Here is a 23,787-nt window from a genome sequence, read left to right as displayed (position 1 = left end):
GGCAACTGTCAGGTTCACAAGCGTGTGTTCTGTTGTTGTGGTGGGGAACTGGGACTATGTGCAGTACAGCGATGTCTCTTGACACACCAATCGCTGTTTAAAGATGCAAATATATTCATCTCCTGAGTGACAGCTCTTCGTGTCAAACACTGCAAGACCTTCCGCTGAGCATGTTTCTTTTTCTGCCTTTTTTTTTCTTCTCCCTCTGTCTCCCAAATCCTATCTCTAACTCTTTCAGGGGAACAAAGCAGCTTGTGTTGGCCAAGCACTCGGAGTGAAAATAGAAGCAATCATTTATTCATTGATTGAAACATCAGAGGACTAAGAGGCAGTGGGAGAGTGGGAGCAACAAAGAGCGGGAAAAAGACAGAATGGTTGAAGGACAAGAAGTAAAAAGGAGGATGGGAGTAGTGGTAAGTGAAATTGAGTGGAGATCAAAGACGGGGAGAAAATTCTTAGCGAACATAAAGTGGACAGTGTTGTTTGAAAAAGAAGACATTCCAACAAATAGAGGAAATGTCAAGTGAATAAAAACAAAACACAGATGGTTGTTATTTGAGCTGACAGTAACTTGTAATTTAAAGGAAATGCATCATTGACAGTGCCTGTTGATGCTACGGCGTGCCTCCCGTCTTAAATGAAGATGATCAATTAATCAAGAGTGAAACTTGCTCTCCTTTGAGCATTCACATATATTAACATAATTAACAATAACCACCCCAAGGTCAAACTGTTTAAAAACCAAGGGCTACATCAGATAGCATGTTAACTGTTGAAGCCTGAACAAGTGGGACTTGTTTGGAAGGGTTGCCAGGAGAAGGCCTCTTCTTTGTATAATGGACACAGCAGCGCAGCTTAAGTTTGGTTAAAACCGAACATCTGAAGCACTGTGGTGGAGTGATGATGGTTTGCACTTGTTTTACAGTGACGGGACTTGAACACCTTGCAATTGTTGAGCCAACTATGACTTCGTCTGTATACCAAAGTATTCTAGAGTCAAATATAAGGGCATGTGTCGAACAGCTAAAGCTTTGAAATCATCATGCAGCAGGATAATAAATCCAAAGCACAGCAGCAAATCTACAATAGAATGACAACAGAAATGCTGTGGATGAACATTCAGAGAGCCATGCATAAATGAATGCCCACAATCCCTAATGAAGTGAAGCATTTAGTTATTCACATGACTCTAAGTGACAATCAAGCTAAACATGGCTGACAATAGTTAATAGTCAAGTTGTTTAGCAGCAACAATACACTTGGGTGTATTTATTTGAGCAACCATGAGTTTTATTGCTTGCAAATACCACATCTCATTTGCAAGAGCAAGATTATGTTTTTTGTGTGTGTGTGTGGTTTATTTAGGAGCCTACGATTTCTAAACACACAGCAGGGTCCGTAAATGCTCTTTTTCCACAATCCAAGTAAAGCGGGATTGTGTAATCTATGTAATCTTAATGAAGTAAAACCTACAAGGCAGGAAATAAGAGCATTAGCTGCAATGTAAAAGTTATATCCATGTGAACCATCACAGGCTTAAGCACCTTTAAGACATGCACTCTTTTCCATTAATTTGATGGCATTTGAACATGTCGGCTTCATGTCTGAATGAGCACTCTGGTCTCTTTGCTGTAGTATTTGCCTCAGCCGTGTTACTAGAGTTGGACTTCACCCAATGCTGGATTCATGCAGCAACATTAACAGGCACATAAAGACCCTCCATCGCTTTTGTGAATCTTTTTGAGTTGCCCAGTTCACTTGAGAACACAATAAAACAGTAATAGCATGTCAATAATTACATTTCATCTCACTGTTTTGTATGCTAACTTCCAAAAAGGCTGAAACATTTTCCCCTCTTTTAGTAATTTTGTTATTTTTAAAGGTCAGATCTAAACTATTTTGAAACAGACTGATGAAACCAGCGATTTTATGTATTCTACGTCTAATAGGGACTTAACTGTACTGATACACAGCACCTTGTAGCGTTTAAAGGCAGCAATCCGAGCGTCAGATTTCTCTATTTTATTGACACGAATCATTAACTATCTCATCTCAGATACAACACATGTCCAGCAAAGCGCAAAAAGAGTGAAAAGCTTTTGTCCTCAGCAAGAGTATACATTTAAACAGCATTATCCTTCACTAGCAGTGGGGGGATACATGACATGAGACAGGATTTATCCTGTAAAAAACCCCAAAAAACCCTTTCCCGACTACATGATGTGGATTGAAAATAGAGGGACCTGGTTTCCAGTAAACAATACTAGATACATTCTGTTGTTTCTTTTTTTTCTTTTACTTCAGAGAGATGTGAGCTAGATAGATTCCTCCTACGCAGTCCAAATAAACAAATAGAGAGGCAAAACCGGTGGCAACAGTTACAGAGATACAAAAACGTTAAAAAAAAACATTATTGCAAAGAAATTGAAATAAACAGAACGAGAACAAAATCGAAGGAAGCAGGAAAAAGGTAAATATCTCTGCAAACCCCCAAATCCCAAAGGCATACTACCTTGTTCCCCCACCCACCCTACCGCCCACCTTTTTTAATAGTATCATACAGCAAAAAAGACATTCAGAAGACCGGAGTGATAGAAAACACTCATGCAAAGAAAGCCTTTTTCACACATAGTCACCAACACAGGGAAATCATCTTAAACAACAGCGCTGTCAACAGTCAGTGCCTTCAGGTCTTTTCGTGGATGTTGTTATTGATGTTTTCTGTTTCTCTACAGACTTCTGATTTGCTACGGTACTTAATAAAAAGAATATGACACACAGCATCCATTAGGCTATCAAGTCTTCTGACTAGAGTGACCTCCCGTTTTTTTTTTTTTTTTTAACGTTATGTCCATGGGACACGGGGATCCAACAGTTTATTATAACAGTCTTCGTTTCAGGACCCCCAATGACCAAAAGAAAAGTTCAGCCGGGAGGATTTCTGCAGAAGAACTGGAGCCACAGGAATGAGCTTAGGTTTATATTCCATGATATAAAAAAAGGCGTGTGTTTTTTTGTCTTGATTTTTTTTTTTTTTTGGCATCTGTTCTTATTCTTTTAAATCTGATATATTTATATCTACTTTTACAGTCATTTTCTATACGGCAAACAATTAAAGAGTTTCATTCCAAAATAAAAGACCCTTTAACAAAATCATGGCAGCTATTAAAATAAAGTCTACTAAGACTAAGAAGTCATGTTACGACCTTTTATTTACAAAAATGTTTTGCTTTTGACACAATCTGTGATAATAACAGATACGGCTTCTTTTTCTTGTTTGTGATTATCAATTTATCACATTTTGGAATGAAACCCTTCAGTTTTAGATATTTTTTCATATGCACATTCACTCTACTTTGCATTCACTGTTGATACAGTCTTTCAGAAATTCTTTGATATCATAAATAGAATGGTCTTGCCATAGAGTCTCTTGGAGCAGATATATTTTTGTATATAGTGAGATTTCCTTTACAGACAATATGCATTTATGGTGTTCGATCCATGTTCATGGTTACAGTTCCTCTGAGCGGATGACATGGAAAAGTGTGACGTTGTAGAGAACCTGGTGACCATTGTTCCAAGCGTAGAGTGCACGGTCACGTGGGTTATAGTCCAACATGGAGATATGTGAGTACTTATTCTGGAAGGCAATGTCGATGTACTCGTAAGTAGAGGAGTTGGTGGAGTAGGCATAGTAGACTTTGGTGCCTCCCGAGTAGCCATTGGTCACATACAACGTGCCACAGATCATAAAAGACTCGCCGGCACTCCGTTTGGGGTGGTTGGTGGTCCAGCTCTTGATGATCTGCAACGTGTTGGGGTTCAACTTGCTGATAACAATATTCCCAGCATTCTGATTGGTGGCGTAGACAGCCCACAGTCCTCCCTCGTCCACCATGAGGTCAATGTCAGAATGCCCTCCCCAGGCATAGTGATACGCATTATTGAAGCCTGCGTAGTCAAGCTGCCGGGACTTGCTGATGGAGGAGGTGCGGAAGTCAAACTTGATGATGACGTGGCTCTGGAATTTGTTGAAGTAGATGGAGCCATTGTAGACTACCTGACCTGTTCCTGACCACGGGTGGGGGAGCCGGTGGGACGTGAAGTTGTCTGACGTCATGAAGTCATGCATAGACTTGTACTCCCGCACGAAGCGGTTGTTATGGTAGCCATCCATGTACCAGACCTAAGCATCAAGACGAGAGAGAGAGAGAATTAAAAACGCAGCAGTACTTCAAAGCTAGAAATGCCTATCATCATCCTTCCTGCGTGCCTTTGTGAATTCGAGAATCGAGCATGCACATCACACGCGGAATAAATCAAATCACATCGTCAACAAGCATCCCAATTAAGTTAGCGCTGAGACTTCCTTGAGGAGCAGGCGAAGCTGAAATCCATCTACTTCTGAATGCAAACAGTCAGGATGACAGCCGCAGGGTGGCATGCACCGGCCCCACAGGGATAATGCCCATCATTCCAGATAAAAGGCTTGTCTCTGCTGCTCAGCTGCTACGACCCAGCTTCCTGCTGGCCCCTGTGGAGGTGGGCAGAGAGCTCTCATTCCAGAGCCACTGGAGACTCAAATACTTCCTTGGTCACAGTGGGACTGATAAACCTAAAGCCTTCCTCTACCTGGTTATATCCGCTGTCACGATTAACTTAAAAATGATTCACATCAAGAAAGAAGGACTCCACGGGGCCAAAAAAAAAGTACTAAGGAAAGGTAAGAAAGCCTTAAGATGAAAAGAATTGGGGCAGGCCTGTCTGCTTCCATCAATTAAACTCTGTTTTTTCTTCTCTGCCCTTTGACAGCGAGGAACATCTTTCATGGGTTCTGTTCAAAATGTATTAGTTTCAACCAAAGGAAGTTGCCGTAAGTCTGCTAAAAAATAATCGTAGTCAGCAGTAAGTTTCAACCTTGCTGGTAAAGAAGTTTGTACCATAAAAATTCTGTGGCCTGTGTTGTCAGAACCGTTAGCCATCAGAAACTGTAACTGTACAGATGCACAGCCGTGTGCAGCTGAAGTTTTTACTCCCTCTGCTCGTGTGCGTTCCATCTCTTATTGATGCGTCTAATAAAGCGGAGCAGAAAGGGCGTCTTCACGCTGAGCAGACGAATAAACTCTCTTTATTTCCAGCTTCTTGTCAACCAAGCAGCTTCCTGTTCAAATCGTATAGATTTATACTTGGTATTTATTTTTAATGTGTTTTAGTAGTGAAGGCAGGCCTATTTATTGAGCAAGCAGAAGATGCACTTTGCAAAGGGAAATCAGATGCAATCGACTGCTAAAGTAATAGAGACCAGGAAACAAACCACACATTTCAAATAATGGAGAAATGGAACTACTTACTTATAAATCACATTAGCTCAAGTTGACATACTGATATTACTATTTTGTTTTATTAACAATAAAAATCCCAGTACGACTAAAAAATGATTCCCTTGTAATCAAATTAAATTTTGATGTATTTTATTTGGAAGTACAATGTTACTATATTTACATGCAACTATCTAAAGGTAGGTGCACTAGAATAAGGAGGTTAACAGGTCAGAATTTTACAAAAATAGTACATAAAATTAATTTATTATACAGGAAAATAAAATATTTAATTCTTTTAAAGGTAATGAGAAATAATTACATGCAAGTACACTTTAAGTAGTTCCTAAATTATGAGTTTTTTACAGGAAAGGAGACACAAATTGTGCTGAAAGTCATTTTTAAGTACTGCGTAAGTAATTTCCCATGAAAGGTTGCCAAGTTTAACCCACTCCAAAATATGGCCCATGCCCTGAAAAGTGCAGTGTACTTCCAATGTAAGGTCGGGAATTATATATATATATTTTTAAATTTTATTGTTCAGAAAAATTGCCATGAAATTATGATGTCCTTACAGTTACTTACATAATAAATTGTGTCGTAACATTGCTTAAGCATTACTTAAATTTACTTATAATTACGTGTATAATTACTTCATTGTATCCTGTGAAAAACTGGATTGCTACCTCCTTATTCTAGTGCACCTATTAAGTATCTGTGGGTAAATATGATATGAATATCAATATCCATTTAATTACAGTAGATTTATGCCTTTAGGGGCTGTAATACAAAGTGTTATCAGATTTTTTTTCTGATGGTAATCTGAACAATACTGGGCTTTTTAGTGTTGGCCAGACAAAAGTAGCAGCAGCTGGATTATAAAGTGTTACTAAAAATCTGAAAATAGACTTGAGAAACTGGAGCCAGTGGTTTCTTTATCTACTAAAGAAGGAAAAAATAAGAAGTGATTTGACAGTTAATGGACTTGTCTTCCTAAATAACACCTGAGCAGTTATTAGGTAAGTGCAGTTTTGATACCCAGCTCACACTGTGTGTCTGTGTGCCACATACCCGAGTATCTCCTTCAGGAGCCAGAGGGTCAGTCATCCAGGAGCCAAACCTGGATCCGGACGTCTTGATGGTGATGGGGTCACTGATGCCCGTCAGTTTGCCGCATGCTGCAAGGAAAAAGTGAGATAGGAAACACCCACAGCAACGCCTGTTTACACATTTAGACCGAATCACAATTTTTTGCACGGGATTCATGTCATTTGCTTTGAATCCTGATGAATTTGCCTAAAGGATAAACGAGTCAAAGTCCAGCTTGTTGCTACGCCTTTCTCTTTGTGTGATGTACTGCACAAGAGGTGCTTATTATTCAGTTCACACATGCTAATGCCTGTTTTACTCTCTCCATGTGGATGTGTGAAAAAGTGAGAGAAGGAAAGGATAGGAAAGGGAGAGCCTCTGTGTATTCTGTTCCTGCGTGCTACTTGTAAGCTGCTGTAGTGTTAATTAGTGCTGATTGAGGTGTTAAAGAATTTGACAAAACTAACACCGGGCTCTGTGTCCCTCTTGACTGAGAGTCAGTTAGACTAGCGTACCCCTTCTAATGAACACAGGCAGGAATGAGAGACATGATTTTACTAAACAGTAGCTCTCGCAGTGCATCTCTTCATTTAAGCTGCTTTCACACAATAGTTTATAAAGACAAGAGTCAATGAGATGGTCTTGACAAGTTAATTTCATCACATCCCAAGTTCATTTGAACAGCAGAATGCAACGACGCCTTTTGTTACAACTCCATCATCTGTCATGCGCTTCATTGCTGTGAAATGTCATTTTTACTCTGCAGTCAGACGGCATCGATTTCATTTGTGTTTCCTCTGCTTATCTTTCTCCCTCGGTTACCTGCCTCCCTCTATCTCATTTCTATCACCCACATAATGAAACTTGTGGTTTTGTGTTACAGTGTTTGTGCGTCTCTATGTGCAGCATATGTCGTGCCTGAGAGAATGCGTCGGCATCGCACCTCAGCGGCGGCTGAGAGACAAACACATGGTCACATGAGCAGCATTTACTATTTCCAGTGGGGGCTTGAATCCCATTACGTAACCCTCAGTGGGATTAGAGACTGCATTAATACATTGGCCATTGATTTATTTATTTCTTTTCTCTAATCATGCTTCTGTCTTTAAATGACACTACTATTGCAGTCTGCTGGACGGCCAGCTGATGGATCTGGATTCTGGAGTTGTGCACAAGGTCTAATCCCCTTTTGGCCTGAATATGCCTGGACCGAAGTACAAGGCAAAGCAAATAGAAAACCTAATGGAAACTGGAGCTGATATAACAAAGCCCGCCATCAGCCCCAGAAACTTAATTCTGTTCATCTGGATGTAACGTTTTCAGTGGGAGAAACATTTCTTCAGTCTCAGTTGACTGAAGGTTTCCTCAACCTTACAAACAGTACATTTGCATAACGACTGAAACTAGCACCATAGATTAACAGCCCTTAGCCCAAAATGTGACGATTTAGAATTTCTACTAGAGGTACCTACATGAACAGGCTGCCTCTTAAAGTCTGAATATTTACAGTTATCTTGTTATTCAAATATATTTTTAGCAATCAGACCACTACAAGGGTCACTTACTGCCATTATATTCAAAGGGCAGAAATCAAACATTTGGATCAATAATACGATTTCTAAATCGGTCACAACTTTAAATGAAGGGTCTATAGAATCGAATAAAATAGCCCTTTATGGTCATTGATTGCAAAATTGCAGTGACCGGTAAAGAGAGGGAGCTGGCCGATGTGACAGAGAGAAGGAAGGCAGAAACTGCATATTGTGTGTGCAAGACACCAGGTGGAAGGACAGGAGTGTCAGAGGTAGATTAAGCTGTTCTATCGTGGCAAAGATAGGAAGCAAAATGGATCAAGGGAAGCCTTGAAGGGAGAGTATGTGAAGAATGTTCTGGAGGTAAAGAGAGAGTCATACAGGATCATGGGTTTGAAGCTGGAAATCAAAGAGGTGATGTTGAATGTTGTCAGAGAAAAAGGAGAAAGAGAAATGCTGAAGTTGGATGAAGCTGTAAAGGGTAGGGATGGGTATTGTTTGGGTTTTATCCGATACCAGTACCAAAACCAGTACTTTTGAAACGGTGCTCGAACCGGTGCTTAAAGAATGGAGAACACAAAATTGGTCCGAAAACCTCTCATGTTCAGCTGTTTATTGTAAAAAGATAACAATGTTAGCCTTTTCTTCAGCTATAGGGGATTTATGGTATCACTCTTGGCTGGAAGCAGTGCTTAATCAATGGAAAAAACACAAACTTTGTCCAAAAACCTCTCATATTTAGCTGTTTTCCACTTTTTCTTTGGTCATTTTAGCCTTTTTGGCCAGGGTGAAGGGAGTATCTGCCATCAAACAAGAAGACAGCTGCATGTAGCTATGATGATGTTTGCTAGTTCACCTTACATGCATTAATTTAAAAACGTGGTTAGCCTACTCAACGTAAATTACACATGGACAACATTAAGCTACTGACCCAGAGAAGAACTGCTGCTGCTGCCATCATCATCCGTCATCATTTCTGCTACACTGGCAGGGCTAGGGGCCAGGACTCTCCTCTTCGGGTTTTTGGGGGATGTTGCTAACTCCGGGTCCGATAACAGGCAACCCATCCACAGTAGATGTGCACGGTGTGAGGTCTCGCAGCAAGGTATCAAATACGGCGCATTTCTCGGCTTTTAACAAAATGCTATGCGTCGCCAGGTGTTTCATCAGATTCGAGGTGTTACCTCCTTTGCACAGTATCACCTTAAAGCACTTGTTGCAGGCTGCTGAGTTTGCATCTTTTGCTGTGAAGTACAGACAGACTTTGACCGCTTTGCCTTGGGCATTTTTAATCTGTAGCTCTGCTCTAAAAGAACGTACGTACCTGGGCCCGCCTACTATGCTTGCAAAGGTAAAATGATTGGCTAGAATCCAAAGTGTATGACATCTCAGGGGAAAAAAAGCACCGAAATGTGCGCTGCTTTTCGGTCTGGTTACTACCGTTTATGTCAGAACCGATACCGGTACCCATCCCTAGTAAAGGGTGTTCCCGGGGGGAAGAGAGAGGGGTGACAGTAGACTTCAATGGGCATGTAGGTGAAGGGAACAGTGATAAGGAGATCTTGGGTAGATATGGTCTTAGACAGATGGTAGTGGATTTTGCAAAAAAGGCTGCAGTGAACATGTACTTCAACAAGAGGGAGGCGCACAGGTCACATAGGAATAGAGGAAGGTACACACACATGGACTATCTTACACAGAAGGTACAATCTGAAAGAGAAAGAGGAAATGACTGAAGGTAGAGATAATGATGAAGAAGGAAGAATGTTGTGCAGAATTCAGGGAGGAGATGTGAATGAGGCTGGACACTAAAGAAGAGGAAAATGACTTATATGGTTTGGCAAGGTAGAGAGACTGCAGTGGAAAGGATGTGTAGCATGTTGGGGTGATTAAGGATAGAAATGGAAATGCACAAATGAGCAAAGTGAGCTGAGAGAGAAAGGAGTGGATGGATGAGGAAAGATGGTTATTGTTTAGTAAGGAGGAAAAGAGGCCCGATGTGAAGAGTGACATACCTATGAAGGTGTGGAGATGTCTAGGAGAGAGGGCAGTGGACCTTTTAACCAGATAAATATAAGTGCATGAGAGGATGTCTGAGAAATGAAGAAGAAATGTACTGCTGCAAGGAGGAAACAAGGAAGACCTCAGAACAGGCTGATGGATGTAGTGAAGGAGGACACGCCGAGGGTTGGTATGACACAGGTGGATGTTATATGGGTATAGTATGTAAAGAAATTCTTTCGTACACATGTTTAGCAGGTATGGCTAAATCATAACACATAACATCTCCCTCCAGGTGTCATAAAGAAGTTATCTTGTTTCACAAGTCCATGAGTTCATTTAGGCTACCTAGCTGTAATAGGCTAATAACATTGTTTTATATATATAGTCAGTTAGCTACACTGGTCGTAATAATTTTAACCACTAATTAGCTAGCCACTTAGTCTTAATGTGTGGAGAGGGAAAGAAGCCCCCACCGCTCTAAATTACAAAAAGATTTCATTTAAGAATTAGTCTTAAGAAAAGGAGGAGGGTTAATTAAGGGAAAGAGAGAAGGTGATTTTGGTGAGCTGTTTAAAATGACAGGAATAGTCTAATTTAGTTCTTTACGGCCAGAATATAAAGGGAAACCAGTGGCAGCAGAGCAGATAGCAGAGGGCTTGATGTGCCGGAGTGACCTTCCTGCTTCATTCATCAGCATTTCAGTGTGAAAAGACTGGATTTGCCTGAAGCTCTCAGTGCCTCCACAGTGCTGGGGCACAACACAAGGTGATTTATTTATTTGATTATTGCCCAGCAAGCTGGCATGTCCTCTTGATCGATGGCCATTGTGTCCCGGCAGCCGTTGGGCTGTTACTTTCTCCGGCACAAAACAGCTTGAAGGACAGCTCTGTGGGGACCCTAGTTACTCTCTTTCACTTTTCCCACTCGCCTTCACTTTATCACTCTTTCTCTCTGTCTCCTTCCCAATACCACCTTGTATTAGAGTCTCCTGTCTGTTAAAAACTTTGCTCTATTTTCTTTTCCTCGTCATGTTATTATTCAGATGCAAATGCTTCGAGTGACCTTCGCAAGCTTAATCTAAGTAATGCAAGTGTACCGGACTGTATTTGGTTGCACTACGCATGAGTGCGTCTGCAATCGTGTGAAGATGAAAGGAATAGCCACCCTCTGTTCTGCCTGAGCCAGTCTCTCGCTGGGTGACCTCACCTTTATCTCATCTGATCTTGCGCACGCACACACACACACACTTAGTCACTCCCGCTGGTCCCTACTCTCCTATCTTTGGCAGCCTGACCATAGATGTGTGAGGGGTGGCATGTTAATTGAACTGGGAGTGAAAATACAGAAAAGACTCCAGGCTGGTGGGTAGTGGAAGCAGATGTGGCTAGGAAAAAAAAGAGCAGTGTATCCTGAGATAAAGAATGGCACGAGAAACAACTGGTGATGAGAGATTAGGTGTGTGTTTTTGTAGTCTGTTTGTTCACTCTTAATCCCTTCAGAGCATGTTGACTGCCTTTTTTTCTTTTCTTTTCTTCGCCAGTATAACCAAAAGCTTTTCATTCTTTCTGTCATCTTCCACTGTGCATAATTTGAAACAGGGACACAATATACCCGCGATGTGCCGCGTGCAAGTGTCCCTGCTCTCGTAATATATCTTAGTCAGTGTAGTGTGGGTGTGCATCTATTAGCACTGTGGGATGTGACAGAGGTGTGAAAAGATTCAGACAGGGGCTAAAAGCAAAAAGATAGGATGTGATGAGAAATCGCAGACTAAAAGATGAAGAAGCTCGGCAGCTCTCGTCATCCTCAACCATCCCTGAGTGCGTGCAGGTTGCAGATTGGTGCTGTGTCTAATTGTGTAATTTTTTAGCATCCTATTTGATTTGATCATCCAATTAAAAAAGATTGCAGTGTCCCAAACAAACAGTTAAAAGGTAGGTGTGTTGAAAAGAAGGAATCCAAAATTTCAGGAACCCAGAACCCATTCAGGGGTTGTTTCTTTGCAGAAAGGGTGAATAGGATTTATAGACAGTACTAAAAGCAGAGAACATGCATAGTCATGTTGTGGACTTCCTTATTGGATTACTTTCAGTTTTCAAGTGTAGACCCAAGATAAAGCCTTTAAAAAAGACCAGCATGTACAGATTAGAACCGTAAGATACACTGTTGTTTTAATACCGCTGAATTATGAATTTTAGTGGTAGATCGTTATAGCCACATGTGATCTTCTTATCATGTGTTCTGTATTGTGTCAGTATGCCTGAGGATCTCTTTCTAGCCATCCAATGTACTCATGTATGTCAGTGGGCTTGTTTGTGCATGCATGTGTTTGAAGCAAAGTGTGTGCCAACAGCCAATAACTGTCTGTGCCTACCTAATTTTTGCATGCATGCTCGGAGTCTCTCCTCAAGATTTGACACTCTGTTGTGGAGCTCCTCGTAGTCATAGGCCCCCATCTCCTCCTGAAGTTCGCTTAGAACTGACGTCAGATTCTGGACCTCCTCCTTAAACTGCAATACCAATTTGGCATCGGCTTTGTACTCCTCCAACACTGGTATCAACGGTCTAAGCTCCTCCATTTTCGCTTTTATGGCCTGAAAGGGTTAGAATAAGCTCGGTTGAGTGTCATGCGCGGCAAAAAGGAGAGCCCGCTGTCCATAAAAGAAAAGAAAAGAAGGGGAAAATAAACCAAAACACCTGTCTGAACCTGACTACTCTAACTCTATCCTGCCTCTTCTCTCATCTCGCGACCCCCGCCCCCTGCTTTTGCGTGTTCCGTGTTCCGTGTCCTGTGTTCTGTGCGCGTGAGCTGCGGTGTTCTGTTTGTGCAGGTGTGTGTCTGAGCGGACAAACCCAGAAAATACTCTCCACCCGCTGTGACGAGCAGAGCAGGTGGCTCCGTCCCGGAAAGTGACCAGCCGATAAAAAGCAAGCCCTCGGTACACCGACAACAATTGGGAAAGCTCTTTATTGGTCATCATCGTTTAAAATGCAACATCGTATTAAGGGTTACATGCTTTTACATGTCACACACAACAAAGTGTCTCGAATTGTACGTCTATAGTTTTTACGTAAAGATTTGTTGAATAACCAAATATGCATTGACAAAAGCCAAAGGAAAATAAAATGAAAAACAGCAATTAATAATAATAATAATAATAATAATTATGTATTTACGTTTTAAAAAAGCTTTTAGATGGAAAACTTTGACAGCAGTAACATGCAGGAAGAGATCAGTGGTGGGTTGGTTTGGGAGAAGGGTGGGGTTTCTTAGTCTTAATGGTGCTAAAGGTAAATTAACTGTTTGACGCCCAAATGCTCTCAGTACTGTGGCCCAGTTCAGGGGAATCTGGAATTGACCTGCCTCTTCTTCACCTGTGGCTCTCTTTACATGTCTTAAAGTTAGCCCTGCAAGCAAGAAAATGACAAACTGTTGACAGGGGCTAGAGCTTGCTAACCTATCTAACAGACACACAGACAAACACACTTAGTATATGCACTTAAGACATGTTACAGAAAAAAAAAACTGCACACATGCACTGAAAGGCACTGGCAGCACGGGAATGCTGAGCATGCATGATTGACAGGATTGCAGCAGTGCAGGTGGTGATGGTATGAACAGCGGTAGGAACACAGGCACGCTTGAATTAGTCTCAGGAACTGCAAACAGGGCTGGGTGTTAACCATACTCCATAATCAGAGGTGGCACAATTTTTTTGCGACCTTTTTTTAAAAATGTAGACCTGTTATCACTTATGTGTTGCTCAATAGATGTCAAAACTGATGATTATGGAGATTCCCCACTCAACAGTAATCAATTATAGTTCAATTCAATCTTATTTATATAGCGCCAATTCACAATAACAGTCACCTCAAGGCGTTTTATGTTGTAAGGCAGAGACTCTACAATAATACAGAGAAAACCCCAACAATCAGACTACCCTCTATGAGCAAGCACATGGCAACAGTGGGAAGAAAAAACTCCCTTTTAACAGGAAGAAACCTCCGACAGATCCAGGCTCAGGGAAGGACAGCCATCTGCTGAGACCGATTGGGGGTTGAGGGGAGGAAGACAGGACATAAAGACACGATAAATCCCTAAAGCTCTAGTAAAATCTAGTAAAAACTTGTATCAAACACTCCTCTACCCTGTTTGCAAAAAAGGTTCATTAACATGTGGACACTAAACCCTAAAGAAAATCTCCTTGGAGGGTTTAGTGTATACTAGATGTTGTCAAGGAGGTTTGTCCCAGTGTGCAGAGATCTTTGTGCCCATCGTTCACAGTGACTGTAATTCATGTAAGATATCTTCTTAAATCTCCTCCAAGAGTTGAAACAAGAATATGAATTATGGCATTTTGTGTATCGATTCATTTTGCCTCTTTAATTATCCATGCAGATTTCTTGGGATGCAATATGGTGATTTAGGCAATTCTGAGTTCTCTCCACAGTGGAAACACTCACACACAAAATGGGTAAGGCGGTTGGCTTCTAAGTGAGCTAAAGAAGCAGCTATGAAGGAATGGCGCTTGGATCGATGGCTCGAGAAGTGGATCTTTCACCTTGTATTGCTTGGCGATGTTCTGCTTATGGTTCTCCTCCACCTGCCTAAACTTGGTCTCCAGACCACGTAGCTGAACTTCCATCTTCTCTACATACTGCAGGTCCCTCTGGGTGCGCTGGTCCAGCACCTGGATGGACTGGGTCATGTTCTGGACCTGTACGAATGAGCAAGAGTGGTTGAAGAAAAAATCTCAGTCTGCATTGTAATTAGAATAGGAGACGCAGAGAAAAGGCAACAGACTTTACAATATGTTGTGTTCGGCTTGGCGTTCGTCTCGCAGTGATTCACAAACTCTGACATCAGGCCAACTAGTCAGGGGCCTCAGACACATGGCGCAAGTGTAGGATTCATACTGTTCAGACATTTGTTTTCTCCAGATCCGATGTGGTCCAGAAACATGGCTCATCTTTTATTCATTAGGAGGTATCTGCTGTTGTCAGTAGCTGTAACTGTAGTGCTGGCTGCTTACAGTATATGAATGAGCAACTTAACCTGCAGGTTTTTATGAATGTGCTTCTGTAAAATGGGGGAAGCTCCCAGTGTATGGGCACTGAGCTGAGTGCATCATTAGATATCATCTACTTACAAATAAGCTGCCTCTTGTGATGCCTTGGGTTTTTCGTGAGCTCATTAGAGCATGACTTCTATTCTTGTCCAGCAGGCAAAAGACCACAAACATGAGCATATATATATATATATGTGTGTGTGTGTGTGTGTGTGTGTGTGTGTTTCTATGCATGTCTTTGTGCGTGACAAAAGGTCAGAGGAAGTAAAAGTGGGTCCCCTGGGTCACACTGTATGACTTTTGATGGCTGGGGAGGAGTTAGGTGATAATTACCTTCTCCAGCAGCTGCCTCAGTTGTTTGGTACGGGCATCTCGTGAGCACATGGACTGCTGGGGTGCCACCACAGTGCAGACACACCTTCCCTCGCTATCCTGGGCTGAACTGTACACCTGCCACGACTCCTCTGGGTTTGCTGGCAACACCTGAAAACAAAGGCGTAGATAAGGGGAGAGGAAACAATAAAAAGACAACAGGGTAATGTTTCTTTTTTTTATTTTTTTTTTTATTTTTTTTATTTTTTTTTGGGGGGGGGGGTTGCCACGCAACAACCTCCTCGTGTTTATCCATGAAATGACATTTTTCTTTTATGACTTTATTATATTTATCACCATCAGGACGCCACAAACCTATAGGCTCCACCCATTTTCGCCACTATCACCTGTGTGTTTTAAAGCAGCCAATCGTTGACAGCAGAATCCTGTCCCGTCATTCAGGGTCGGGTGTGTGTGAAACCTCAGAGTATAATGTATGACGTCAAGAACGTGCCCCCCCCCCCCCCCCCGCTGTCCCTCCTCCCACCCCGATGGATAACACTAGTTATTAACCTGCCGACGGGACGACGGTGAGGATGGGGGAAGGGGGTGACTTTGACAAAGCCATTCATCACTGCATCAGCGAGAAAAGAAAAAAATAAGATCACTGGAGAGACCTGCTGATTAGTGAGAAGGAGCGACTTCACGTGAAAACCAAAACGGAGCAATCAGCCACTGTCAGTCTGTCAGTCAGCTGCAGTTTTCTAGCACAGGATGCGCTGACAAAGAGAACCACCAGCAAGCACCCATCTTTGTAGTATTCAGTGTAGTAATCAGCACTGTTACACAGCTCCCTGTAAGAAAACAACTAATTGTTAACTAAACCCCGAAACGTGTGATATGTGCAAAAAAAGAGCCATAAATCATTAAGACAAAAATGATTACAAAAAATATGACATTCAAGATTAAACTCTGTTCCCCGAGTTTAGTGAATTTAATATTTACACAGAACAGCCTTCAGCGTTCATTGCTCTAAATATCGCTGCAAATCATCCACTTATAATATTACCCTGGCACAAACACAGCTCTGAGAGTGCCAGGAAGCCTGACAGGGAAACGCTTAATTTTGACTCTCATTGACACACACACACACACACACACTGAAGGATATAAAGAAAGAATGAAGACTCCTGCTGTTACAGAGCGAATATATAAGACTCCTTTGAAATGTTTTTTTCCCCACGCCATTCATTTTGCAACACCGCGTCTCTTCACATTTGCATCCACATCAAAACTACCAAATGATAACTTTTCATTAGTGCGGGATGCTCATATCAGCAGTAGCAGAGGGGCAACTGGAGCAACATCAAACGCAAGAAGGAACGAATGTATTACGCTCTCTCTTTTTTTTTCTTACTCTTGCAGGCGCGTGAATTTCTGCTCAAAATTATAAACCAAAGGCACCCACGAGAGTAGCTCTGTGACTATATCTGGACTGGATTTTAATTGGAAATTTATTTCTTAATTGTTATTAGGATTTATTAAAATTTTTGTTCCTTTTTTTTTAAGCCAGCCACTGGCAGTAAACAGTGAAACTCACTCCTGTGCTCCGGTCTGGGTACCCTCCCTGCGCCGCTGTGAGCCTGGTGGTGTTGAGCCCCACCAAAGAGGGGAGGGTCTGCGACATCCAGTTGGTAATCATCGCCATGGTGCTCAGCACGACGCCGATCTTCAGCAAAGGCACCGACATCTTTTGCGCTCTGCTGTTGACTTTTTCTTCTTCTTCTTTTCTATTTAAGTCGTCTTCATTCTACAGACTCCAGGGAGAAACGAGAGAGGCGAGTCGCGGTGCCCAGAGCATCTTCGTGTTTCACCCGGGACTCCGGCTCGGCTGTTCTTTTTTTGGACATTTCCACGGAAGCTCCGGCGGCAGAGCGAGATTTGGTGGGTCGGGACGGAGAGCAAAACTGCACGGCGCGATCCGGTGCACGGATAAAGTAAGAGGAGGGGGACTAAAACCCGAGAGCAGCAGCTGGAGACGTCCTCTGGATAGCTCCTCTGCCCGCGTTGTCCCGCACACTGCCGCCTCTCCGGTTCGCCGTTACTATTTCGTTCACGCCCGACGGTCCGCCTCCTGCCTTGCTGCGCTCTGTGATTAAGTGCCACTGACTACACACACAGGCGGCTCCAAATGGATGTGAAGAGGAAGGAGGAGGTACTACGGATCTATCTATATCACCAGACGCAATGATGTCAGCCAGGTTGGGTCCGTTCGTGGTAATATCTGGGATTGCGCCTGAAGTCGCTCATAGTTGGGTCGACACTAACTTGTCCCCTGAGGGAATGGCAATGAGCAGTGCGACCGAGGTCGGCCCACAATGATGCTGCGGGATTATTTATAGCAGCAAGCAATGACATTTCTTTCTCCACAGCCCACCCATCAAAAAAGGAGGATTAAAGGCACTTGGACACAGGCGCAAACATCATCGCGTCCTGCATGGTAACCATCGTTAACTAAAACAACCGCTGCAGCAGTAGTCGAGTGTGTGACACGCACACGCACGCACACAAACACACACACACATAAATGTAGGGTGTCGCACTGCAATGGCAGTGATGTGGCAGGGCTCAGAATATGTTTTATTGATGGGATACTGGAGGCTTCAGCCCAAAACAAAGGATGAGCCTTTGATTCGTGGAACTCTGGCGCCACCGTGCAACAGATTCTGGCATTGCTGGAAAAAATGATAATAATTAAAACAAAATTAACAATAATACTAAATGTTTGAAATACAAGAAAGAAAGAAAAAAGACACGTTTACAGGAAAGCGGTTGATTACTACAAAAAGAAAACCATACTTAGTGTTTTTATTTTTTTCCTCATCTATTGATTATTTTAGGTCTTCAAATATTTTAGGCGTGTTTTCAAAGCCAGTTTGATTTTTGTCATTTTCAGCAGGTGTGTTTTATTTTATCAGCTGGCTATAGCTGCTCAGATAATACCAGGAAACGTCCAGAGCCTGAGTCTACACCAGCAGATCTATGGGGCACTGCTCCAGCCTATGGGCTAAATTGTAGTACTGCATGATACATGAGGTCCCCCAGAATAGCAAAGAGAGGTTTGGGCTATTTCTGTCAGCTCCATAATGCATTTCACTGGTGAACTGAAAAGCTGAGAGGAAAGTCTGCGCTCGCTGCACCTATGTGTTCCTCTTACTCTCTGTCTGTTTCGCTCTCTGGCTGCTCTTAATCTCTCAACACTTCTCCCTGACCTTTGAGGTGAGAACTCAAAAAGAGGCGGCTTCAACGTGTTGCAGGGATCAGCTTCACTCGGGTTGCGGTGCAGTTCAGCAAAGCACAGCAGGGGGTCTCTAACAGCAAAGCTTTGTAAAGCATGGATTTATTCAGGTTTCAGGCTTCACCGGTGTGGATTCCACATCAGTAGGGCCAATTATTTAATATAAAATGATCAGCACTGAAGCAAGAGGAAGGCCACAAGTGCTCTTTTAAACTCACCAATCAGTCGTTGACCTGCCAGAAAGTCAGACAAATCAAAATCTTTTATTAGAACTCCTCAGTAGCCAATCAGTGTTTTACACATGCCTACAAGACCTCAAGTGGATGGATGCACTGGAAGCATTTGCACAGTTTTAGTTATACAAGTTAATGCAATAACCCTACACAAATACAAATTTGATGGAGAGGTGTTGCTCAAATTATACAATCCTTTTTTTTTTTTTTTTAAGAATGTGGTTTGTGTTTTATGGGTTTGCCTTCATTAATGTCACTTTGCAATACAAGATGTGTAGCTATACCAGGTCAAATAAAGAAGCGCATCCAACCACAACAAAAATTACCAAACTGGAGACCCAGAAGTTACCGGAAAACATTTAAAAGCTGAGCATTAGCACAAAAGGTGGTCTCCCACAACCACAGGCTGCTGTAGTTTGTAGTGAGCTGATGTTTATATTGCATGCCTACAGTAGGATAACCACTCTGTCACATTCAGTATCCAGTTTAATAAAGCAGAGAAGAGAAAAATTCACATTTCCAGCCTGCAAGTGCACTACAAAATGCACCATACCTCCACCTACTCTTCTTCTGCTCTCACTCTCTCTCTCTCCCCTTTGCTTCATCGCTCAGCCAGCCATACTGAATAATAAATAGCTTCAACCCCGGCTGCCAATCACACCACGCATATTGCAATTCAGCTCAACTCCATCTCTGCGTTCTCACATAAAATCTGATTGATTTTTCTTTCTTTCTTTTTCATACATTAAAAATCCTTAACGGTTTCACACGGTTTCTTTTGTTGGAGCTTTTTTTTTGTTTGTTTAAAGGGGCAGACATTGGCAGCTTTCCACTTAAATGAGAAAGAATAGCTGCGTTATTTTGTGGCAGAGTGGTTGTAAGAGTGCGTGACATGTGTTGATAGTCTTTTTTTGTAGGATGATCATTGGATGAGGACTGACTGTTATAACTGCTTCATCTATCCTTCAGGATGTGGGTTTGCAGCTCGGGGTTGAGCCACTAGGTGAGGAACAGATGCCGTTCTGGCTGCTTACTATTCTGCTCTATGTGAAGGCTAGTCAGTCGCCAAATCCTTCGGCAGAGTGGAGGATAGAAGGTGAATGAACGTGGGCAGATTTAAAAGAGAGAGGTCGTCGCTAATCAGGCATCCCCCCGCTACTTTGAAGAGATGTAAAGAAAAGAGCTGTGGCCGCCCTACGCTGTCTCAAACTGCGTGAGAAGCAAGGTGGTTAATGTGGCCATTATGAGGGCGTCATTGTTCAGCATCACAGGTTGAGGGCGGGCTGCTTGGGTGTTTTTTTTTCCTTTTTTCTTCTTCTGATGAGTAATCTGGCAGTGAAAAGCTCTCTATCTTTTAGAGTTTAGATCCACCTCTCACTGGATATATCTTGGCCTTCAAACCGGGAGGCGATGTGGAGAGGCCCGGCTGTCCAACAGCAAAAAATGCACTGCAGGTTTCCAAAGCAGGAGTAGAAATAGGGCCTGTCAGTGTATTTTGTCTTTGTGGGCTTCTGGAAGGGAGCTGACAGGTATTTCTACAGGCTAATATGGACTTACCTTTGAACAGATGACACACACTTCTCAGTCCATCGTGGAACAACTGTCACTGTAACTTGGGGCCACGCATCGCCACGTGGGACTTGAAGAGAATGTCATGAGAATCGCCATGTTTTTCCACTCCCCTCCCACTTGATGGCTTTCATCAAACTGTCCAAACTGACCCCGATGTGTCAGCGTTTCTGTTGCACTCTGCAGCTGAGCTGTAACGTCCGGCCCCATATTTCGAACTTGTTGCCTCAGTACAGAAAAGAAAGACTAAATGTACACCAGTACGAACTCTGTGTAAGGTTATAGCTTTGATCCAATTACAAATCAAATACCAGCTAAATGTCAAAACCAGGCCTATGTTCTCTGAATTAAAAAAGAAAAAAAAAGTTCTCCTCACAGCTCGCTGACATTTCTCATAAAATTGTGGAAATCAATTGCTGGCATATTTCTGTCAAAGTGGTATAACGCCAATATTGTTCTAACACGTTGTTGCCAGGGCCAGCGGGGCTTGCAGCAACCTACTTGTCACACATTGTATTGAGTCTGTCGCTTGGATTATATCACAGATACATGTTTACTGATTTACCTCAGTGTCACTCTGTCACTTTTATTTGTTTTCTGTGGCCTCTAATTAGCAGCCACAATTGAATTCACACAACAGAGAATTCCATGAAGTATCACTTTGTGCTCGCGCAAAGACAACTAAATGCTCAAATTCTCCATGGCACGGCCCTGAAATAAATAAACCCACTTCCTCACTCTCTCCCCAACCACCAAAGCCTGTTGTTTGTGATCATTTACAAAGCAAGCAATTTACTGCAACAGTATCTGCTTTATGCATTTCTACAAATGGTGTTTAAGCACACCATGAAGTAATTCATAGTTCCAGTAAAGAATCCCACATCTGCACTTTAGTGATGGGCAGTGTTTAAAAACTACTGAGCTGAGTGGCTTTACATTGCTGGACTCAAGTGTTCGCTTCCCTTCACAAAGGCACCAGCAAGTCACACTGTGGTCACGGAGCATGCTCAGAACACCTTCTATGAGACTCTGCATTTGGTTGTGGAGCCCCTCTTTTAAGAGCATCCTTCAACAATGGCCTCCCCCCACCACACACACACACACACGCACACACATAATGCTACAGGCAACCCTTTTCTATCGTACTAGGATGGTGCTGCAGCTGATTAATCGGACCAGTTGATGATGAGGAAACTGACCGACCGTGCAGTCCTCTCCCTCTAGCTGGCCCGTTTGTCAGAGGCACTGAGCGGGGGGCTCTCCTGGACCTGTCCGCGCCCCGTCAACCACAATGTATTCACATCGTGTAATCCCGCCCGTTAATCTGTTTAAACTGGGGTAGGTTGTAGAGGGCTAATTCACCGGGCTCTTTCATGCGAGGTAAAGCGGGTAATCTCTTACTGGATCTGGAGCCAATTAACCGCTACTTCGACCTTTTTAAAAAAAAAAATTAAAAAAAATACAAGAGGTGGAAAAATGGCGTTAAAAATTAAAAATCAACCTACTTGGGTGAGTTCTGTGCCCATGAAGATGAGGAGAATCAGAGTCAGGAGCTTGCTCGCAGGCTGCATCTCTTGCCTCCGGTGTGAGTAGACCAGCGGTCTCACATGCAGATCCAGTCCCTTTGCGTCCCCCCGCACAGCAGTCCTTTCCGCACGGCTCTCTTCTCGCTCTGCAGGTCGCCCGATTCTTTCCTCTCTTTTTTTTTATTATTCTTATTCTTATTATTGTTATTGTTATCGCGGTTGTTATTATTTTATCCCTTAGCAGCCCGGCGGCAGACAACAACAAATCTGTTTGACGGAATCGTCTCTGTGCATATTCATTTCATATCTGGAGCCTATCTTCGGTGCCTCTCCCTTTCGGTCGTGGCCGCACTTATTTATCGCTGCGACGGACTGTGGTGAACATTGGGCTGAAGGCGCGCGGACAGTTTCGGATACACACGCTATAAACCTTCACTCTGATATCGCCAAAAGTTTACCTCCCCGCCTCAAGCTTGCCGTATAAGCTCTCGATGCAAAAAAAAAAAAAAAAAAAAAAAGGGAAAAAAAAGGAGGAGAGTGACGGCGCTGTTCATGGTCCTGAAAGCGGAAGCTGCATCGCCGAGAGAGGGAGATTTAAATTGGCAAGCGAGCACAAGGGTGGAAGGCTTTCCAAGATCATTTGCTGCCAGAAAATCCATCACAGTAAAGAATTGAGATTTATTCTTTGCTGACTTTAATGCCAATCACAACCACTAATAGATTCAAGTAAGTAATTTCACAATAAAGCACAGCTTTGACTGTCTGAATATAGGCCAAGTTACATAATAGGAATGTATAGGCACAGGCTAATGCATTCAGTATTCCCCTGTGAATTGTTCTTTCCTGACACTGTAGCTATTTGTGTATTGTGTAGGCTTAACAAAGAACAAAATGAACAATGCTAATAATTTAAAAGTCACATATGAAAACAACTTGAGGAAACAGAATATGAAAACTGGATGGATCTAGCAAATAGGTTCGACCCTGCATCTGTTTCTATACATTAAGTACAATTTCTCATATGTATTCACATACCCTAGGCCTACTAGTCTTAATATCCAAACCAACGTTCATATCCTTTTAATTGTAAACAGATACATGAGGGGAAAGAAAACCAACCTAAATCCATATTTTCTCAAATACATCCACCATATTTCTTAATTTGTGTTTGTTTGTTTTAAGTATAACTAATTTTTCTTGTATCTTCACCCCTAACTGGTCGCAGCAGACGGCTGCCCCTCCCTGAACCTATTTCTGCCGGAGGTTTCTTCCTGTTAAAAGGGAGTTTTTCTTTACCATTGTCGCCAAACTGCTTGCTCTTGGCACCCTTTTGTATATTTGCTTCAATGCAGAATAAATTCAGAATAAATCTTTCTCATCTCATCTAAGCCTAGTGGCAGGTCATTCCACAATAATATGTTCCACCTTTAAACTTAGCTCCTCTGCAAAAAGAAAGACTTCTAACTAGGGATGCAACGATACCAATTTTTTCAAACCGATACAATACCGATACTTGGATATGAGTACTTGCCGATACAGAGTACAAAAAACGATACTTCTACCACACACACACACACACACACACACACACACACACACACACACACACACACACACACAAATACAATTAACTGGAAGACAGGTTTTATTATATTCCCTGCCGATAAAAAATAAAATCTTAATAAAAATTACCACAAAAAAAATTCAAGTGAAAAATAAGCACTTCTGTTAAATTATTGCAGAGTCTCCACATTGTAATTTTACAAAATATCACTGAACTATTGGCACTGTCTCGAGCTTTCAGAATAATAAATAAACACTTCTGTTTGGAATAAAA

At 42.3% G+C, this 23,787-nt stretch overlaps 1 protein-coding gene across 2 annotated transcripts; it reads right to left on the bottom strand.

Moving 5' to 3' along the window:
- Positions 1-281: 281 nt before the first annotated feature.
- olfm1b (olfactomedin 1b) lies at positions 282-22,469 on the bottom strand. 2 transcript variants are annotated; one of them, XM_085166948.1, is made up of 6 exons: positions 21,930-22,469; positions 15,346-15,495; positions 14,506-14,661; positions 12,318-12,537; positions 6,390-6,496; positions 282-4,186 (listed from the first exon to the last, which is right to left on the bottom strand). In XM_085166948.1, the coding sequence occupies exons 1-6, from the start codon at positions 21,993-21,995 to the stop codon at positions 3,512-3,514; spliced, it is 1,374 nt and encodes a 457-aa protein (XP_085023074.1). In that variant the 5' UTR covers positions 21,996-22,469; the 3' UTR covers positions 282-3,511. The 2 variants fall into 2 exon arrangements, with proteins under 2 accessions (XP_085023074.1, XP_085023072.1); XM_085166946.1 differs by lacking the exon at positions 21,930-22,469 and adding an exon at positions 16,925-21,909.
- Between the last annotated feature and the right edge of the window lie 1,318 nt (positions 22,470-23,787).

This window comes from Neolamprologus multifasciatus, chromosome 7, assembly GCF_963576455.1.
Source record: "Neolamprologus multifasciatus chromosome 7, fNeoMul1.2, whole genome shotgun sequence".
Lineage (NCBI taxonomy): Eukaryota > Metazoa > Chordata > Actinopteri > Cichliformes > Cichlidae > Neolamprologus > Neolamprologus multifasciatus.
The sequence above is the reverse complement of the archived record's forward strand: the minus strand, read 5'-3'. Positions and strand labels throughout refer to the sequence as shown.

Coding starts and splice junctions, on each gene's coding strand:
- olfm1b (XM_085166946.1), bottom strand. CDS start 17,074: ATGTCGGTGCCTTTGCTGAAGATCGGCGTCGTGCTGAGCACCATGGCG. Junction 6,497..12,317: donor AGCATGCATGCAAAAATTAG/GTAGGCACAGAC, acceptor TTTTCCTTGCAG/CATGCGGCAAACTGACGGGC. Junction 4,187..6,389: donor CTCCTGAAGGAGATACTCGG/GTATGTGGCACA, acceptor CTTGATGCTTAG/GTCTGGTACATGGATGGCTA.